Source organism: Sceloporus occidentalis, unplaced genomic scaffold, assembly GCF_023333645.1.
Source record: "Sceloporus occidentalis isolate IW3139 unplaced genomic scaffold, rSceOcc1.0.p SCAF_4, whole genome shotgun sequence".
Classification (NCBI taxonomy): Eukaryota; Metazoa; Chordata; class Lepidosauria; order Squamata; family Phrynosomatidae; genus Sceloporus; species Sceloporus occidentalis.
Window position 1 is genome coordinate 161,493,503 of NW_028316984.1, and position 20,579 is coordinate 161,514,081.

Here is a 20,579-nt window from a genome sequence, read left to right on the forward strand (position 1 = left end):
GGGGGGCCTGTGAGGACTTAATCGGGGAATGCGATTTTAAACAGGTGGGTCTTCAACTCCCGTTTGAATTGGGCCAGGGAGGTGATTGAGCGGAGCTCTATGGGCAGCGTGTTCCAAAGGGCCGGGGCTCTTTAAACGGCCGCGCTAGCAATACAGAGAGAAAGGGGCCAAGCGGCCCCTTTCTCCGTTTCCCCGCCGCTGTTGGGGTGTCCTTGGGGCATGAAGCCCCAAGGACACCCCTTTCCAGGCTGCGGGGAAGCGGCATTTTGCTGCTTTCCTGAGGCCAGGAAAAGCGGTGGATCGGGGCCTCTGGGGCTTTCACTGTGGCAGCTGAGGCCCCTATCCGTCGGGGACAGGGGCGGTCTGTATCCCGCCAACATATATAAAACACATTAAAACAATAATTAAAATTTTACATTCAAAATCGAAAAGATATTTAAAAATACTACCACCTTCTGGATCCGCCCCTGTAAGAAAGACCGAAACCACTGCATAACAATGCCCCCAAGTCCTATCCCAGAAAGACGGCTCAGAAAGGTACCATGGCCGATGGCATCGAAAGCCACTGAGAGATCTAACAGGAACAACAGGGACACACTCCCCCTGTCCAGTTCCCTGCGAAGGTCATCCACCAAGGCGACCATGCACAGCTGACTGTGCCATAACCAGGCCTGAAGCCAGGTTGAAATGGATCCAGATAATCTGTTTCATCCAGAAATCCCTGGAGCTGGGAGGCCACCGCTCACCCCAGAACCTTGCCCAAGAATGGAATATTAGAGACTGGCTGATAGTTATCAAGGATAGTGAGATCCAGGGAGGTCTTTTTCAGTAACAGCTTCACCACTGCTTCCTTTAGACATTATGGAAATTTGCCTTGTTGCAGTGAAGCATTCATCACGTCCTTTACCCATTCAGCCAGTTGATTTCAGAAGCCAGGAAGGGCAAAGATGCAGTATGCACGTGGTGGCCCTCACTTCTCCAAGGATTCTATTCACATCCTCAGGCTGCACAAATAGAAACTTATCCAACAATGCAGAACAAGCAGGTGCTAAGATTACATCCACTGGACCTGAATCAACTACAGCATCCAAGTCAGAGTGAATCTGAACAATTTTGTCTGCAAAGTGTCTCGCAAATTCTTCACAGAGAGCTCTGATAAAATGAAGGCCCGTTACAGACGGGCCTATAGTACGGACTGGGTCCGTACTAGGGTTAGAAAGGGGCGTCACTTCCGGATGCCCCAACCCTAGAAGGAATTAAAAACCTTCCTGTTCCAAACAGCTTTCCCCTAACTTTCTCCCTTTGTAGCCTCCTTCCTCCCCCTCACCGTTATTATCTTTGTTGTAAACATCTTATGCTAGTTGGATATTGCTATTGTGATTTTAATGTATAATTGCTGTTACTGTGTATTGTGTTTTTACTCTGTAACTGTTATTGTTGTAACCTGCCTTGATCTACGGAAAGGCAGGCTATAAATAAATATTTTATTATTATTATTTAAAATGGTGGCGCCTGTTCCACATGGGGGCCATCATTTTGACGTTGCGTATGTGTAGCGTCTGGATGTCACGCGGGGGAAGTGACGCAGCGAGTGCGCAACTAGTGCCTCGTGGTGCCACTTCCAGGGCGCAGATAGAAGCGCCATTTTGGCGCTTCTTTTCGGCTGCGTCTGGGAACCGCGCGGTTTGGCCGCTGCGGTTCGCGGGCGCAGCAACCGGTGGTGGCGGCAGAGTGCTCCCCTTGGGCACTCTGTAACGCGCCGAAGAGATTTATTTGGTGATCTTGTGCAAGGACCAAGTCTTCTTTGTGTTCTCTGTGTGGTCTTTTAATACATGTGCTCTGTTCCTAAGCAGAGCTTCATTCAGCACAATTATATAGATGGTTCTTCTTTATAGTCTCTCTGCCTCACACAGTTGGATATTATGCCTAAGCAGATCCATTCATGGAATGTTCCAGAGGTGAGTAGCTTTTGGTGAGAAGCCTCTCCCCTTCAGGTGCCAACATAAATTATGCCAAAAGCTACTTCTCCTCAGTTCCTTTTCATTTATTGTGTTGTTTATTTCAGATAGTTCCAGATATTGAACAGCCTTTCTTGATTTTTTCTCTCTTCATTTCTTTGCTTCTTCATAGTTGCTCTTTCATGTACAGGGTTTTTTTTAAAAAAAGATTGAATTAATTCCCTCTCCTCTTCATTCTCCTTCTACTCTGATTTTGTCAGTGGAGGAGTTGTGTCTCTTGTAGAAGGAAGATCGCCAGCAATGACCTTCATTCTCAGTGCCTTTTTTGCTTGGATGAAGGCCATTTGGTGCACTCCTTCTTCATCTGTAAGGGATTTACAGCACAAGGACTCTGGAATCACACCTGGCACTGCTCCTCATCCCCAGATTGGCTGAGTGCTTGTGTACTAGAGTCTCCTGGGAGGCAAGACTATTACTCGGGCTCAGACGGACATGAGTACTGAAACCAATATCATGAGGTTTCTCTGGGCTCAGATTCTGCTTCATCTGGTTGCTCAGTATATGATACACCCTGGATGCAGCCACTATGTTTCTGTCTGCTGGTACTATCATGAGAGGCTTGCTGCATCAACTCAGAGCACCAGTACTAATTGCCCCATTGCTACATTGAATATCGAGAAGTCTATCATCCCTAGTTACCATGGGAGTGCTGATTCAAATTTTGGTTGAGAACTCCATATTGTGTTGCTTCTCATCCTCAGTGACTTAAACCAAGAGTAACAGTTTCAAGACCTCCAGACCAGTGCACCGCTTTGCTATCAATGGCTGCAGTCTCTATACTGCCAGACTAATGAACTCCATCAGCAATGATCTTCTGTCCTCTGGACCAGGAAGTGACCTCGACTACTAGGTCCCAATTTTTGGACCGGGAATCTGCATTGGCACCTCCACAGGTGTCAACATCACCATCTGCTTGGCCCATGGTGCAGACTGCGTCACCTCATCATGAGACTGTTGTTGTTATATTATTATTATTATTATTTTACTTTATTTATATAGCGATGTAGATTTACACAGCGCTGTACATAAAGACAATAAAATCGATGGGATTTTTCACTGTTACCTGTTAGGATTTTTCACTGCTACAATGACTGTCAATTTGTGCATGTGGCTTTGATCCCAGCTCCTACAGCTCTGGTTTCTATGATACCTTGATCCAGGACAGGGCTCTTCCCACAGACGGATTCAACTTCCACAGTTTGCTCAGTGCTGCATTGGCTGCTCTGGCCAGTCAACTCCTTTAAAGGCATATGTTTTTGCCCTTCTTGGCCTACGATCCCCATGACTTTGGACGCTTTCTGTTCTGGATGGGGCACATACCACATTGGTCTCAAAGTCCATGGCCATTGGTTGAGGGCAGAGAATCGCTACCACATCAGTACCCTGTATTATCTTCATGGTCATAAAGATAATAGAATCATAGAATCATAGAGTTGGAAGAGACCACAAGGGCCATCCAATCGAACCCCCTGCCATGCAGGAAATCCAAATCAAAGCATCTCTGACAGATGGCCATCCAGCCTCTGCTTAAAGACCTCCAAGGAAGGAGACTCCACTACACTCTGAGGGAGTGTGTTCCACTGTCGAACAGCCCTTACTGTCAGGAAGTCCCCCATCCTATATATGTGCATTTTATTCTTCTGCCCTAAGTGCAGTACCTTACATTTCTCCGTGTTGAATTTCATTTTGTTAGCTTTAGCCCAGCTTTTTAGTCTATTCAGGTCATTTTGAATTTTGATCCTCTGGAGTATTAGCTATTCCTCCTAATTTGGTGTCATCTGCAAATTTGATAAGTATGCCCCCAATTCTGTCATCCAGATCATTGATAAAGATGTTGAATAACACTGGCCCCAGGACAGAGCCCTGTGGGACTCCACTGGTCACTTCTCTCCAGGATGAAAAGGAGCCATTGTTGAGCACCCTTTGGGTTCGGGCAGTCAACCAATTACAGATCCATTTAACAGTTACTTTGTCTAGCCCACATTTTACTAGCTTGTTTGTAAGAATGTCATGGGAAACCTTGTCAAAGGCCTTACTGAAATCAAAATATACTATATCCACAGCATTCCCTTCATCTACCAAGCTAGTAATTTTATCAAAGAAAGAGATCAGATTTGTCTGGCATGACTTGTTTCTCTGTAACCCTTTGCTGACTTTTTGTAATTATGGAATTACCTTCTAGTTGTTCACAGACTCTCTGTTTCATGATGTCTAAAACAGATGTTTAAAAGCTCTGTTGAACAACATGACTACAGTATTCTATGTAAACAATCAGGGAGCTACAAAGTTCTCCACAATGAACACTTTCTTCATACACTAGTGGGACTGCTAAATTCAGAAAAACACTTTTCCTTTAGTTCTACATGTCCCTGGACAAGACAGTCTTCTGGAGGATTTGCTCAGTTAGACAGTTGTGAAGGTCTCACAAATAGCCCCTATCCCATTGTGCCTTTGTTTCTCCTCCAAGTTTGTTTCTCATAAGATTAAAATTGCTTGAGGAAAATATGGGTGTCCTTGAACACCTTCAGTATTTTTTAAAAATTATTGATTTATCAACTTTATTTAACTTCCACATTTTCCCCCAAACTCAAGGAAGATTAGAGATTAAAACCAATATGATATAGTTAACATACAAAAGATAAGCATTAAAATGAAAGGTACCAATATTTTTTTAAAATAAATTAAAAACAATAAAAAGTTTTAGGACAGTACTGTATGATTAAATCAATACAGCTCCCTCTTAAAAGACCTTTCTTTAAAACATTATGTTTTCCAAAATCTATCAGAATAAAAATCTTTGCCTGCTGAAGAAAGGTCAGGGACATCATTCTAGCCTCTCTAGGAATGAAGTTCTAGAGCAGTGATCCCCAAACTGTGCTCTTTAAGGGATTTTTGGACTTCAGCTCTCAGAATCCCAGACTGTTAGCCAACATGGCCAAGGCTTCTGGGAGCTGAAGTCCAAAATCTCTTAAGGGCACAGTTTGGGGACCACTGTTCTAGAGGCAGCCACCAAGGAGACCTATCTAGCACTCCTACCGGCTATGCTTGTGAAAGTGGTAGGACTCAAGAGAGGGGCTTGTCCTGAGGATTTCAAGACCTCATATGGGGAGACATAGGCGTGTTACAGACCGCCCAGAACGGGCGGTCTCGCGCCGCTGCCGGTTACAGCGCGGAGGAGCCGCAGCAGCCAAACCGCGGGGCTCCTCCGCACTGCAAATAAGAAGCGCCAAAATGGCGCTGCGAGGTGCCAATGGCACACTCACAGTGTCATATGCAACGCACGGACACAGTGCATCCGCTATGTAAAGATGGTGGCCCCCATGTGGAACGGGCGCCGCCATTTTGTACGGACTTGGTCCGTATTGGGGTTAGGGGCATCCGGAAGGGACGCCCCTTTCTAACCCTAATACGGACCCAGTCTGTAACGGGCCATAGTGTGTCAGATAGTCTGGACTTTTTTATAGATCATAATCAATGGCCAGTGTAGCTGCTATAGCAAGGGATTTATAGTCCCAGTAACAGCCCCAGTTAAGCAATCAGGCATAATAATAATAATAATAATAATAATAATAATTATTATTATTATTTATTTATTTATTTGTGTTTCCCTGCCTCTCCCAAAGGATCGAAGCGGGGTTACAGCCTACTAATTTATCTCTTTGTACCAAGTGAGTTTCTGAATCATCACCAGAACAGGTTTCAGTATTCCAAATTGTGAAGACATGTGTCATACAATAGCCACATCAACATTTCTGGGAACAGATGAAGTTGATGCAGTAGTTTTGTGTGCTCACTAGCAAAAGTACTCCTGGCTACTGCAGACACCTGGGCTTCCAAGCTCAAAGCTCAGTCCAGAAGTACATCCAAACTGCAACCCTGTGCCTTCAGGGTAAAATAACCTCATTCAGCACAGGTCTATTGTTCTGCAAAAAGGATGTTTTGTGAACAGTGAATAAAAGGCATATCCAAACAATTAAATATTAACTAAATGGATTTCCTCTCTTCTCTAGTTCTTCTCAATTATAGCTATGACAATCTTCGTGCTTTCCTTCACCGTGGAATCTTGTATGCAGAACTGAAACAGTGGGCACTGGCAATCTGTGATTTTCAAAGCGCATTAGCACTGGACAGGTACACTTTGTTTATTTGCTCTCTTATTTGCTTAATTTCTCATGCTTTATTTTAAAAAACCTTAAAGTTGATCAACTGAAATCAGTTGAGAAAATATTAAAGAATAAAGTAGGACAAAAGTCAAAGGAAGAATTCAGTAAGATAACAACAACAACAGCAAACAAACAAAAAACAACCAACCCCTCAGTAAGTCACAAATTTGTTATAACTTCAAGAAAAAACTACCACTGGCTACCACTGGTAGCAGCTTCTTCCCCAAAGGATGGCATTGTGTCTTATTAAATACTATTCTATTCACAATAGGATTCTGATTCCTGTGTAAAGCATTTGATTTGTAAAACTTTTCAGAGCTTTATTCAGGGAGCTGCTCTTGATCCTTCCCTTGGATACAAAAGTCTGGTTTCTCCATCATGTATATTCCAAACAAGGACATCTATCTATTTAATTTTCTTCCTAGTACCATAACATTTATATTGTTGAGAAGCACCACACATTCAGCTCATCACATCACTGTGTTGGCAGAGGTGACTCAAACTTACATCAGTATTTTCAAAATAACTTTTTATTTTACATTAAAGAGGATTTATCAGCAGCTTCAGTTCAGGTTTCAGGACAAATTTATTTTTCCCAATGATAATCTCAGTCCCTGCAAACTTGTGAATAGGGAGAATAAACAGGGCATTTGGGATTGGTGGAAGAGACAGTTCAATGGTCTGAAACAGATGGGCAGTAAAGTGTGGGGCATGGGGACATGACGTTTAGACAGCGCATGCTCCAAGAGAGGCCAGAAGCCATGTGGAGAGCACACCTGGCCAGGAAAAGCCAGCCTCAAAAGAAGTGGAGAAAGTCTGCTTTTGTCGACATCTCGTTTGTGACTACAGTGGCAGTCCAGATCAGGGCTGGATGTATGTGGCCACCATGATACCACACCAATTGGGACAGGAGCGGCCTCTGGCTGCTCCTTTTGCCCTGTCTGAGGCCAAAGTTAGCTTGTTTCTTTTAAGATAAAGCTAGTTTTTTGTCTCAATTGTCTTGAAGTTTCCTAGTGTTTGTTTGTGTGGTTTCAGCCACCCCATTGTCCCACACCTTCCAGTACTTTGTGTTGGAGGCTAGCATCCAGGAAGAGAGAGATTATTGGAAGTGAACAACTGGCTGTTTTGGTGTTGTTGGAATGGCATGGCTTCTTGGATCATGGTCAGACTTCTGTGAAGAATGTGTTCTGCCAAAAGATGGGTGATTAGGAAGAATGCATTTACTATGAGTCTCACAAATCTGATTGGGAGGGTTTTAAATTAAATTTTATGTGGGGAAGAAGAAAATATTCAAAGGACATGTGAAAACCATATACTAGATGGTGGAAGAGAAACAGACAGTGTTATGGAAACCTGCCAGTGGAGAAAGGAAAAAAGCAATTGAAGGGATGACCTATAGATTCAGATGTCTATACTCATCTACAGAATATAGGAGATAAACAAGTTGAACTTGACTTCTTAACACTGGAAGGCAAATATTATTTAATTTCCATTATTAATACCCTGAGAGATGGGAATCAAGTCTAGAGTGTTGTAAGTGAGGGAGATGCATAATTTACTCCAGGGGTAATGTCCAAACAGGAAGGAATTATATGTGTAAGAAAGAATACTTATTTAAACCTGAAAGAAAATTCATGACTTGGAACATGAAAGGCAAATTGAGTACATTTGGATAAATGTTGTAGGGCAGAAAAACAATAATGACATCAGTGGGGAGTCTTTTGTAGACCTCCATGCCAAACTGAAGATATGAAATTATACCATCCTAGAATAGATCTCCAAACACTCAAAACAACTGAAATTTTTTTAAAAAAGGAGAATACTGATAGACCTCTACTATCCTAATATCTGTTGGAAGTCAGGTTCTAGCAAGAATGTAAGACCAAATTCCTCACTTGTCTTGCTCACAGTTACATTTTCCAGAAGGTGGAAAATTTGTAGATGGTGTTCCTACAATATTTCTCCATGGCATCATGCAACTCACGTGTCTTCACTGCTGCTGGTAGCCCTTGTTTGTTAAGTGATACTTTTGTGGCCAACTGGAGAACACTAAGAAGGTAGTCTTCACTCCACTTCCTGGTTCATGCATGGGGAGGTGCAAGAATATCAGAAAGACAATAATAAATTCTAGAACAAGGGCAAAAGCTTCTCTTGGGTCCTCTCCAGACGGGCCTTTTAGCACGTACCGAGTACGTGCTAGGGTTGCCTCGGAGCGTCCTTTACTGAAGCTCCCTAATCCTAGTGCGTACTCCGGACATCAAAATGGCGGCGCCCTGTACAGATGGGCACCACCATTTTGACGTGATGGCTGCGTCACGTCCAAACAGTGTGGCACGGCCGTGATGTGCTCGCGCCACTACAGGGCACATAGGGCGCCCTATTTTTGGTGCCGGAAGGAGCTCCGAAATGGAGCTCCTTCTTGGGGAGCGCCTCATTCCCACAGCCACCAAACGGCTGCGAAAACGAAGCCTTGGGGGAAGGGGCCGAGCGGCCCCTTTCTCTCCTGGCAGCAGCTCCCAGGGGTGTCCTTGGGCATGAAGCCCCAAGGACGCCCCTTTTCAGGCTGGGGGGAAGCGACATTTTACCGCTTCCCCGAGGCCTAGAAAAGCAGCAGACCGGGGCCTCTGGGGCTGCCGCTGTGGTTGCCCAGGTCCCGATCCGGCGGGGAAAGGGGCGGGTGTAGGCCGCCCCAAAGGGGCAGTCTGTATCCTGCCTTGGTTAATCTTGAAAGTCCAGCATAATTTGATACAGTAGGAATTTACCTGAGTCAGCTCCTTGAATAAGCAATGAAACTCCTTCAGACATTAGTCCACATCTTAAACTTTTAATACATGGATAGCCTCGCTGCCAAGCAGCTGAATTTTTATGCAGTTTTCTACACCAGATTTTGAAATGAAACTGAGAACATTCTCCCTTTGACATTTTGTAGTGTTTCTTCCTCTGCCTTGGGAAGCATAATGAAGATGGAAAGGTGGAATTAAAAACATTTGGGTTTTTTTTTAATATGCATTATCTGTCAATTGCTAAGATATCTATTTTAAGACAGTTTAAAAAAATTTGTTTGTACATATGTTTTAATGCAGTGAATACTATGAAATTATACACAAGACTAACATGTTGAATAATGAAATACTCATAAAATACTGTTTATGTTTTAGGACTCTTACCACAGCTTATGTAAACATAGGACTAATTATGATGTTGCATCAGGATCATTATTTTGAATCTATTCGACAGTTCACTTGTGCCATTCAGGTTGATCCCTTAGATACCAGACCTTACTTGTGCAGAGCTCAAGCATATCAGCGGGTATTTATTATTTTTCTGTACTTTAGAATTTCTGTGATAAGCCTTTAATATCTTAACTAGCTAAGCGCCTGCTGATTTGCTATTGGATTGGGTAAATGATGTTAGATTGAAGACTAATTCTTTATCTCTCATACACTCCAGCTTCTTCCCCTTCTAGGCATAGAAGCCAATTGACATCCATTATTATTATTATTATTATTATTTACTATATATACTATTATTATTCTCGCCTTCCTCCCAGTACAGGGATTCAAGGTGGCTAGCAAATTTAAAACAATCTAAAATTAAAACATCATAAAACAATAAAAATACAAAGTTTAAAAAACAATTAAATAATTAAAACAATTAAAAACATTACATTATTAAAATTTTACAATTTAAAACTCATTAAAACAAAAACGAAACAGCACCCATATCAATATGCGAAGTCCTGGCGTCATAAAAACGTTTTTACCTGCTATCGAAAAGAAAGCAAAGATGGAGCCATCCTGGCCTCTCTAGGGAGGGAGTTCTAGAGCTTGGGAGCAGCCACTGAGAAGGCCCTCTCTCTTTTCCCACCAAACGTGCCTGAGAGGGTAGTGGGAAAGAGAGAAGGGCCTCTCCCGATGACCTCAATATTTTGGGAGGCTCATACAGGGAGATATGGTCCATTAAATAGCCTGGACCCAAGCCATGTAGGGCTTTATAGGTCAAAACCAGCACCTTGCATTGTGCCCGGAAACAGACTGGCAGCCAGTGGAGTTGTTGTTGCAATAAGGGAGTTGTATGCTCCCTGAAGTTAAGAGCCCGGCTGCAGCTCTTTGGACTAGCTGAAGTTTCTGAACATTTTTCAAAGGCAGCCCCACGTAGAGCGCATTACAGTTATCCAGATGGAGTGTAACCAAGGTATGTACCACCATGGCCGCATCTGACTTCTCTATTATTATTATTATTATTATTATTATTAATGTGACAATTTTTTTAAAGCAGACATTTGTTGACTTTGTTTATGGTATTTATACCCCTCTCTTCAGCCCTAAAGGCTCTCAGAGCAGCGTAAAGATAGTTATTCAGACGGTTCCCATGTTGTAAACAGGTCTGAGAAAATGACATGAATGTGGCCACTAGGTGGCGGTGCAGCGGATGTTATTACAGTTCTATTGGCAGTTACATGAGTCTGCATTTTAGAATAGTGCATCGTGGGAAGGCTGATAGAATCATAGAATCGTAGAGTTGGAAGAGACCGCAAGGGCCATCCAGTCCTACCCCATTCTGCCATGCAGGAAATCTCAATCAAAGCATACCCGGCAGATGGCCATCCAGCCTCTGTTGTAAAGACCTCTAAGGAAGGAGACTCCACTACACTCCGAGGAAGTGTGTTCCACTGTCGAACAGCCCTTACTGTCAGGAAGGTCCTCCTAATGTTGAGGTGGAATCTCTTTTCCTGCAGCTTGCATCCATTGCTCCGGGTCCTAGTCTCTGGAGCAGCAGAAAACAAGCTTGCTCCCTCCTCAATATGACATCCCTTCAAATATTTAAACAGGGCAATCATATCACCTCTTAACCTTCTCTTCTCCAGGCTAAACATCCCCTGCTTCCTAAGTCGTTCCTCATAGGGCATGGTTTCCAGACCTTTCACCATTTTAGTCGCTCTCCTTTAGACACGCTCCAGTTTCTCAATGTCCTTTTTGAATTGTGGTGCCCAGAACTGGACACAGTATTCCAGGTGGGGCCTGACCAGAGCAGAATAGAGTGGCACTATTACTTCCCTGGATCTAGACAGTTTACTTCTATTGATACAGCCTAAAATTGCATTGGCCTTGTTAGCTGCCACATCACACTGTTGACTCATGTTCAACTTGTGGTCTACTTGGACTCATAGATCCCTTTCACACGTAGTTTCATTCAGCCAGGTGTCCCCCATCCTATATCTGTGCTTTTCATTTTTCCACCCTAAGTGCAGTACCTTACATTTCTCCGTGTTGAATTTCATTTTGTTAGCTTTGGCCCAGTTTTCTAGTCTGTTCAGGTCATTTTGAATCTTGATCCTGTCCTCTGGAGTATTAGCTACTCCTCCTAATTTGGTGTCATCTGCAAATTTGATAAGTATTCCCCCAATTTTGTCCTCCAAGTCATTGATAAAGATGTTGAATAGAACTGGCCCGAGGACAGAGCCTTGTGGGACCCCACTGGTCACTTCTCTCCAGGATGTAAAGAAGCCATTGTTGAGCACCCTTTGCGTTTGGTCAGTCAACCAGTTACAAATCCATGTAACAGTTGCCTTGTCTAGCCCACATTTTACAAGCTTGTTTGCAAGAATATCATGGGGAACTTTGTCAAAGGCCTTACTGAAATCAAGATATACTATATCCACAGCATTCCCTTAATCTAACAAGCTGGTAATTTTATCAAAAAAAGAGATCAGGTTTGTCTGGCATGACTTCTTTCTCTGAAATCTGTGTTGACTTTTTGTGATTATGGCATTGCTTTCTAGATGTTCACAGACTCTCTGTTTAATGATCTTCTCTAGAATCTTTCCTGGTATTGATGTCAGACTAACTGGACGATAATTGTTTGGATCCTCTTTTTTCCCCTTTTTGAAGATGGGGACAGCGTTTGCCCTCCTCCAGTCTGCTGGGATTTCTCCTGTTTTCCAGGAGTTCTCAAAGATTATTGCCAATGGCCCTGATATTACATTTGCCAGTTCTTTTAATACCCTTGGATGGAGTTCATCTGGTCCTGGAGACTTAAATTCATTTAGATTAACAAGGTATTCATCTACTATCTCTTTACTTATTCTGTACTGAAATTCCCCTAATCCGTCCTCAGCTCCATTATCCTCAGGTTGAACTCCCTTTGCCTTTTGTGAGAAGACTGAGGCAAAGAAGGTGTTGAGTAATTCTGTCTTTTCTTTGTCTCCTGTTAGCATTTTGCCATCTTATGCACGCAGTGGTCCTACCATTTCCTTCTTCTTCCTTTTGCTGCGGACATATCTAAAAAAGCCCTTTTTGTTGTTCTTAACCTCTCTAGCAAGCCTGAGTTCATTCTGTGCTTTAGCTTTTCTGACTTTATCTCTACACAGGCTCGCTATTTGTTTGAATTCCTCTTTGGTGATTTCCCCATTTTTCCATTTCTTATACATGTCCCGTTTAAAACTTAGCTCAGTTGAAAGTTCTTTAGTCATCCATCCTGGTTTCTTGAGACATCTCCCATTTTTCTTCCTCATTGGAACTGTTTTAATTTGTGCCTTCAGTATTTCCCTTTTTAGAAACTCCCATCCATCTTGAACTCCCTTCTCTTTTAGTATTGTTGACCATGGGATCACACTCAGTATTTCTTTAAGTTTACTAAAATCAGCTTTCCTAAAGTCTAGAATGTGTGTCTGACTATGCATGGCTTCTCCTTTCCATTGTATAACAAACTGTAGGAGAACATGGTCACTTCCACCTAAGGATCCCACCACTTGCGCTCCATTAACTAGGTCATCTCTGTTGGTTAGGATCAGATCCATAATAGCTGATCCCCTTGTTGCCTCTTCCACCTTTTGGACAATGAAGTTATCTCCAAGGCAAGTGAGGAATTTGCTAGAACTTGAGGATTTGGCTGAGTTTGCCTTCCAGCAAATATCAGAATAGTTGAGTCGCCCATCACTACTACATCTCTCCTTTCTGAATGTGTGGTCATCTGTTCTTGAAAGACATCATCCAATTCCTCAGTCTTTGGGGGTCTGTAGTAGACTCCCACAATAACATCCTTGTTGTTTCCCTGTCCTTTAATTTTTATCCAAATGCTCTCCATCTGGCTTCCAGGATTGATGTCCTGGATCTCTTCACTGGTGTAAATGTCCCTGACATATAAGGCTATTCCTCCTCCTTTCCTGTTTGGCCTATTTCTCTTAGAAAGGTTATACCCCTCTATTTCTACATTCCAATCATGAGACTCATCCCACCAGGTTTCAGTGAGGCCTATTATATCATATTTGCTTTGTTGTGCTAAGAGTTGAAGTTCATCTTGCTTATTTCCCATGCTCTGTGCATTAGTGTAGAGACATCTAAGCCCATGTGTTCCCTTTACTTGCTGCCTGTGCAAGTTCTTTTGCCTCCCACTTTTGGGTCCTTGCACTGTTTGCCTTGTTCCCTCTGTGTCAGTTTGACTATTTTCTCCAGCCCTTTTGCCTACCAGAATATTGTCTCCCTCCCCCACAGAACTCAGTTTAAAGCCCTCCTGATCAAATTCTTGAGACTGTTGGCAAAAATGTTTTTGCCAACTGGTGTGAGATGCAACCCATCCCTTGCCAGAAGTCCCTCCTCATGGAACTGCAGCCCATGGTCCAAGAATCCAAACCATTCTTGGTGGCACCATCTACGGAGCCAGTTATTTACATCCGCTATTTTCTTCTCCCTTCCTGGACCATGCCCTTCAACTGGGAGAAGAGATGAGATGACAACCTGTGCATCCATCTCTTTCAACTTCCTACCCAAGGCCTCATAATCCATTATGATATTCTGAAGGCTGTGCCTTGCAGTATCATTGGTTCCCACATGAACCTCAAAATGACCACACTCAATGCCTCTTTTGTTGTGGGGAGGGGGGTCATTTAGTACATAATTTCCAAGTCTAAAGGAGTTTCACTCTTCAGTGACTGAAAAAAGCTGAAATTTGTAGCTTCATATGTGTTTGTGAGAACAGTCCTTTCAGGTTGCAGGCAAAATTACTTTAAATGGCCGTTACAATTTCTGTTCATAAAACACCCATCAATTTCTGCTGTTCTATTGAAAGAAATGGACCTGCTTGCATAGATGTCGCTCCAAAGAACAACACACCAACAATACCTTGAGAAAATGCAAACTTGTGACTGACGCCATCATTTTATAATTCTTTTCTCCTGTGTTATTTTTAACACCTTTACCTTTGATGAAGAAGCCAGTGGAGCTTCAAAAGCCTAGACGACCATGGTTCACCAATCTATTACATCTATCAAATCATGGATTCTTGAAATACTACCCATCACCAGACCTATTCATCCAATCCTGAAGTCAGATAGCCCACCTGGATGTTCACATGCAATGCCATATTATATCTAGGATCCAGCAGTAACTTACCTTCTATAGTCATAGATATTGCAAGCATCATGGGAGCAATCTGCTGTAAATTCCTACAAATATAAAAGGAAAAAATTGTGTGGCTTTACTGCTTCTTTAGAAGTGCAATCATATTCTGCTTTGTTACAGACTGTCCTTAAATTTCTACTATAGTGGGGTCTTGCCACCTGCAGATCTGAGCATCAGTGGACTTCAAGCCCTGTTATTTTCAATGGAGGTGCATGCATGCAGCTGTGCACACATTGTGCCACCAACTGAAGACAATGGATTTGAGGTCCCATGTTTTTTCTTAGTCTTAGGGGTGGGCGGTCTGAAACAGATCCCCTGCAAATACAAAGGGATAACTGTACCTATAAAAATCAGAACCTTTTTTCCCTCCTTGTTGAAAGTTGCTTGTCAGCCATTGTGGTGCTCTAACCACTCAATTATGCTTTCAGGATTGCTCTTTTGTCATCCAGCTGTAAAGTAGTTTTTGAAGGGTCTGTCTCACATATACCCTCTTTCACTTCAGTCAGCTCCTCCATGTTCCTTATCTTTGGTGCTCTTACCTCTCACAACAGCACCATTTGAACTTCTAGCTTTAGTGGATTTATGTCTGCTTATTTTCAATATTGCCTTTTTGGATGCAATAAGTTCCTTTATCTCAAGAGTGGTGCTAAGAAATGATGTCACTTTCTCATGAAAATAGTGCCAGATTTCCACTTACAAAAAGGTATTTGACAACATTTCCCCTACTCCTGAGCTGAATAGAGCATTCCACTCACTTGATGTATGTCCTAGCATGTTTTATACATAAGACTAAAGACTTTAGATAATGAACATGCTTATTCCTTTATTATGGAGGACATTAAAAAAAAATTTTTTTTTATTTATATTTTCCTGCCTCTCCCCATGGATCAAGGCGGGATTACAGTCCGTATCAAAATTCCATAAAACATCACAGTTACAATTATTTAAAATCAACATTCAAAATAAACTTATCTAAAAACATACAATTAACAATCACAATATAACATATAACATCCTGAGGTAGATTTCAATTGAGAATAATTTCCTTTATAGAGGGTCAGGAGGGTATGCTTGTTGGAAGAGATGAGTTTCAGCGCCTTTTTAAAGGCGTCGAGAGCTGGAATGAGTCGAATCTCTTCTGGGAGATTATTCCAATGCAAAGGGGCCATAGCTGTGAACACTTTTTGGTGAGTAGCTGTAAGTCTCACTTTAGGGTGTTCAAGTAGAAGCTTTCCTGTTGTTCTGAGAGTGCGGGGCGGATTGTGTAGGGAGAGGCGTTCCCTCAAGTAACTCGGGCCCAAGCCATGTAGGGCTTTAAAAAGGATACTCCTGTATCATCTCAGAGATACAAGCTTGTTTTCTGCTGCTCCAGAGAACAAGACCAGGAACAATGGATCCAAGCTGCAGGAAAAGAGATTCCACCTCAACATTAGGAGGAACTTCCTGACAGTAAGGGCTGTTCGACAGTGGAATAAACTCCCTCGGACTGTAGTGGAGTCTCCTTTGGAGGTCTTTAAACAGAGGCTGGATGGCCATCTATTGGGATGCTTTGATTTGGATTTCCTGCATGGCAGGGGGTTGGACTGGATGGCCCTTGTGGTCTCTTCCAACTCTATGATTATATGATTTGTAAAATACATTATGCAAGTAGCAAAGCTGACATATCAGTTGGCTATGCAACCTATGCAATGTGAATAGGATCCTTGGAGAGGTGAGAGCCACTACATGTATATTAGATCTTTGCCTTTCCTGGCTTATTAAACAGGCCAGAGGAGGGCTGGTGGAGTGGGTAAGGGAAGTGATTAATGCCTCTTTACAACAAGGCAGGATCCCAACACACCTAAAAGAGGCTGTGGTAAGACTTCTTTTGAAAAATCCTTCCCTGGATCTCCAAACTTCCATTTTTGAGCAAGCTGCTGGAGCATGTGGTGGCTTCCCAACTCCAGGCATTCCTGGATGAGACGTATTATCTAGATCAATGTCAGTCTGGTTTTAGCCTGGTTGTGGGAGAGAAACAGCTTTGGTCACCTGGCAGATGACCTATGCGGAGAACTGGACAGGGGAGGGTGTCCCTGTTGGTTTTGCTGGACCTTTCAGTGACTTTCGATACTATCGACCATGGTATCCTTCTGAGTCGTCTCTCTGGGATGGGGCTTGGAGGTACTGTTCTACAGTGGCTCCATTCTCTCCTGGAGGGACATTCTCAGATGGTGGTGCTGGGGGATTCCTATTCGACTCCTTGGTTATTGGCCTGTGGGGGTCCCTCAGGGCTCAGTCCTGTCCCCTATGCTTTTTAACATCTATATGAAGCTGCTGGGAGAGATTGTCTGGAGATTTGGAGTAAAGTGTTACTCCAAAACTCTGATGATACCTAGCTCTATCACTCCTTTCCACCTAATTCCAAGGAAGCCATTTCTGCCCTAAACCGGTATCTGGCCACTGTGATGGACTGGATGAGGGCAAACAAACTGAAGCTTAATCCAGACAAGACAGAGGTGGTCCTGGTCAGTCAAAAGACAGATCCAGGAATAGAGATTCAGTCTGTGTTAGATGGGGTCACACTCCCCCTGAAAATTCAGGTTCATAGTTTAGGGGTACTTCTGGATTCAGCGCTGAGCCTGGAAACCCAAGTATCAGCAGTGGCCAGGAGTGCTTTTTCACAGCTAAAATTTGTGCGCCAACTGCTCCCATTCCTGGAGAAGTCAGAAGTCAATATATGCCTTGATTACATCTTGTCTGGATTACTGTAATGCGCTCTACATGAAAAGTGCTCAGAAACTTCAGCTGGTTCAAAGAACTTCAGGCAGGCTGTTAACTGACACTGGCTACAGGGAGCATACAACTCCCTTGTTGCAACAGCTCCATTGGCTGCCATTCTCTTTCCGGGCACTATTCAAAGTGCTGGTTTTGATTTATAAAGTCCTATATAGCTTGGGTCCAAGCTATTTGAAAGACTTTATCTCTGTGTACGAGTCCCCCCAGAGTATTTAGATCATCTGGAGGGGCCCTTCTCTATGTCCCACTATGCTCTCAGGCATGTTTGGTGGGTACAAGAGAGAGGGTCTTCTCAGTGGCTGCTCCCAAGCTCTGGGACTCCCTCCCTAGAGAGGCTAGGATGGCTCCATCTTTGCTTTATTTTTGATGGCAGGTAAAAATGTTTTTATGCTGCCAGGAATAAAACTCTGTAACGTTTTTAGTTGTTTTAATTGTTTAATTGTTTTTAAACTTTATATTTTTAATGTTTTATACTGTTTTAACTTAGATTGTTTTAAATTTGTTAGCCACCTTGAGTCCCTGTACTGGGAGGAAGGCGGGATATAAATAAACAGAATAACGACAACAACAACTTGCATCCAGTTTAGTTAATGAACAGTTTACGAGGCCAGTAGCTTCTTCATCTGCTTGCCTGGCAGGAATCTTTTCCCCTGATTTGTGCAGAGCAGCCACATGGTGTTACTCCTCTATCTTCATTTAACCAGAATACAGGCAGATGCAGCTTTTGTCAGGACAGTACTGTCTTTCATCACAGTTTCACCTGCCCTCTCCCCACCATAAGGAAGCATGCTGATCACCTAGTTGTCTGATACATGGTGAACACAATGAAGAATAGATATAGGATGGGTGACACCTGGCTGAATGAAACTATGTGTGAAAGGGATCTTGGAGTCCAAGTAGACCACAAGTTGAACATGAGTGAACAGTGTGATGCGGCAGCTAAAAAGGCCAATGCAATTTTAGGCTGCATCAATAGAAGTATAGTGTCTAGATCAAGAGAAGTAATAGTGCCACTGTATTCTGCTTTGGTCAGGCCCCACCTAGAATATTGTGTCCAGTTCTGGGCGCCACAATTCAGAAAGGACATTGAGAAACTGGAGCGTGTCCAAAGGAGGGCGACAAAAATGGTGAAGGGTCTGGAAACCATGCCCTATGAGGAACGACTTAGGGAGCTGGGGATGTTTAGCCTGGAGAAAAGAAGGTTAAGAGGTGATATGATAGCCCTGTTTAAATATTTGAAAGGATGTCATATTGAGGAGGGAGCAAGCTTGTTTTCTGCTGCTCCAGAGAACAGGACCCGGAACAATGGATGCAAGCTACAGGAAAAGAGATTCCACCTGAACATTAGGAGGAACTTCCTGACAGTAAGGGCTGTTCGACAGTGGAATGCACTTCCTCGGAAGGTGATAGAGTCTCCTTCCTTGGAGGTCTTTAAACAGAGGCTGGATGGCCATCTGTCAGGGATGCTTTGATTTGGATTTCCTGCATGGCAGGGGGTTGGACTGGATGGCCCTGGTGGTCTCTTCCAACTCTACGATTCTATGATTCTATGATTCTAAGAACAGTTTGGTTACCTGTAACTGTGATTTTTAGGGTGGTCTTCTATGCATTCCTGCAAGTCCAGCTTTATTGCTATGTCAGATCATGGAATCTAGGGAGAAATAGCTTTGAAGCTAGGAAGGGTGCAGTTCCTGCCAAAGCTACTCAGCTCTAGAACTATCTGAACAGCGTAAGTTGTGTGAATGAACAGAAGGCCACTTGAAGTTATAGGCAAGCAACCTGTTCATTCCAGCCTTTCATACAAGGGTAGCTAGCTCCTTTCTTGCCTTCATTAAATCTAGTAGAAATAGCCAGGAATCTAGTAGATCATGCTATTCTGAGATCACAGTACTATATTCCAGTTTCCCTCCTCCCAACTTTGTTCTAACCAGCTGTTGCTGCTCTTGCTGCTATTGCTGCTTCTGATGCTACTATGGCTGTGCTTTGTGCTGTGACATTGATTAGGACATTGATACATTTAGCTAGATATTGTGGCAGCAATGGGAAGCTTGATGGCTCTTCTTTTTAGAACAGTCATGCTTTTAGTATTGGCTGGTGTTTTAAATGTACAAGAAGAAAGGACAATAAGATAATATACTGAAGGGCATAGCAATACCCAGAAACTAGGAATAATGAATACCTGTCTTTTTGAAAATAACAGATTCATAACTTAAAGAAGGCAGTTAGAGATATAAACAGAGCCATTCATCTCTACCCCTGTTCAGCCCACTTATACTTAACAAGGTAAGGTACTATTATCACCTAGATCGAGTGATGCATTTCTCTGGCATCTTTTCATTTTGTTTCTTTTCTTATTTTCATTGTCTGTTTTTAAAAAGAGAAGAAGAAAGGAAGTAAATTGCAATCCTAACTCCCCAACATGGCCAAGAGCCCGCTGAGTCAAAACTAGGTCAGCTGAAGATGTGCTGAATCCAAAACCTTCTCAGTCTATTGATGTTTGAAATTACTTAGCCCCTGGTCCTGCCAGTTGATTTCTGAGTTCAGCCAGCAAAAGGCCAGTTCAGCCAGTACAAAGCTTCTGCCTATTCCAGACTCTACTGCTACTGAATTAGGATTGTGCTATAAATCAGGAAGGTTTGGAAGTGGTAGATGATCTGCTGCTTCACTGTGTCCCCAGAATACTCTGTTAATATGTTTTAAGTGATAGTTCATTCTTCATGGTCTCTGTGAAACAGATAAATGGGTTTTACATCTACACAAAGCTTGTCACAGAGCATTGTAGAGCTGAGCAATTTCTTTAGGACCCAACCCCTATTCCTTCATCACCCACTAAAGCAGTGTTTCTCAAGCTATTTGATATGGGGAACTAGCATTTATTTTTTCCCACTGCACCAGGGACCAGAACTGTATTTGTGCCCATTGGCCATAATTGTTTCTTTCTTTCCTGGAAACATGCCAAGCACTAGCAGGCAAAGGCTTCAGGACTGGGAACCAGTCCAGGGACTACATCTTTGAACAGCACTGTATTAAGAGACTATGAGAGTTCCACAGGAATTCCAAGCAATTTATGATCTTTAAATATTTTATTGCAGAGGACAGTATTTACTGGAGATGAGGAAGTATGAACTTGCAAGTTTCTGCATACGTCAAGTGGCAGAAATGGACGCGGGTATAGTCTCTTTTGGTTTGGTTTTGTGTGCACTATGTGTAAAGGCCAAGGGCCT

General features: G+C 42.9%; 1 protein-coding gene across 4 annotated transcripts in view; it reads left to right on the forward strand.

Moving 5' to 3' along the window:
- The window catches only part of LOC149314926 (uncharacterized), a 130,848-nt gene that overhangs the window by 70,073 nt on the left and 40,196 nt on the right, over positions 1-20,579 (forward strand). For all 4 annotated transcript variants that reach the window (XM_089522139.1, XM_089522142.1, XM_089522140.1 and 1 more), the window contains 4 exons: positions 6,029-6,149; positions 9,340-9,490; positions 19,556-19,638; positions 20,448-20,524. In XM_089522139.1, coding sequence (XP_089378265.1) covers positions 6,029-6,149; positions 9,340-9,490; positions 19,556-19,638; positions 20,448-20,524 — 432 coding nt within the window. The remainder of the gene's footprint in view (positions 1-6,028; positions 6,150-9,339; positions 9,491-19,555; positions 19,639-20,447; positions 20,525-20,579) is intronic.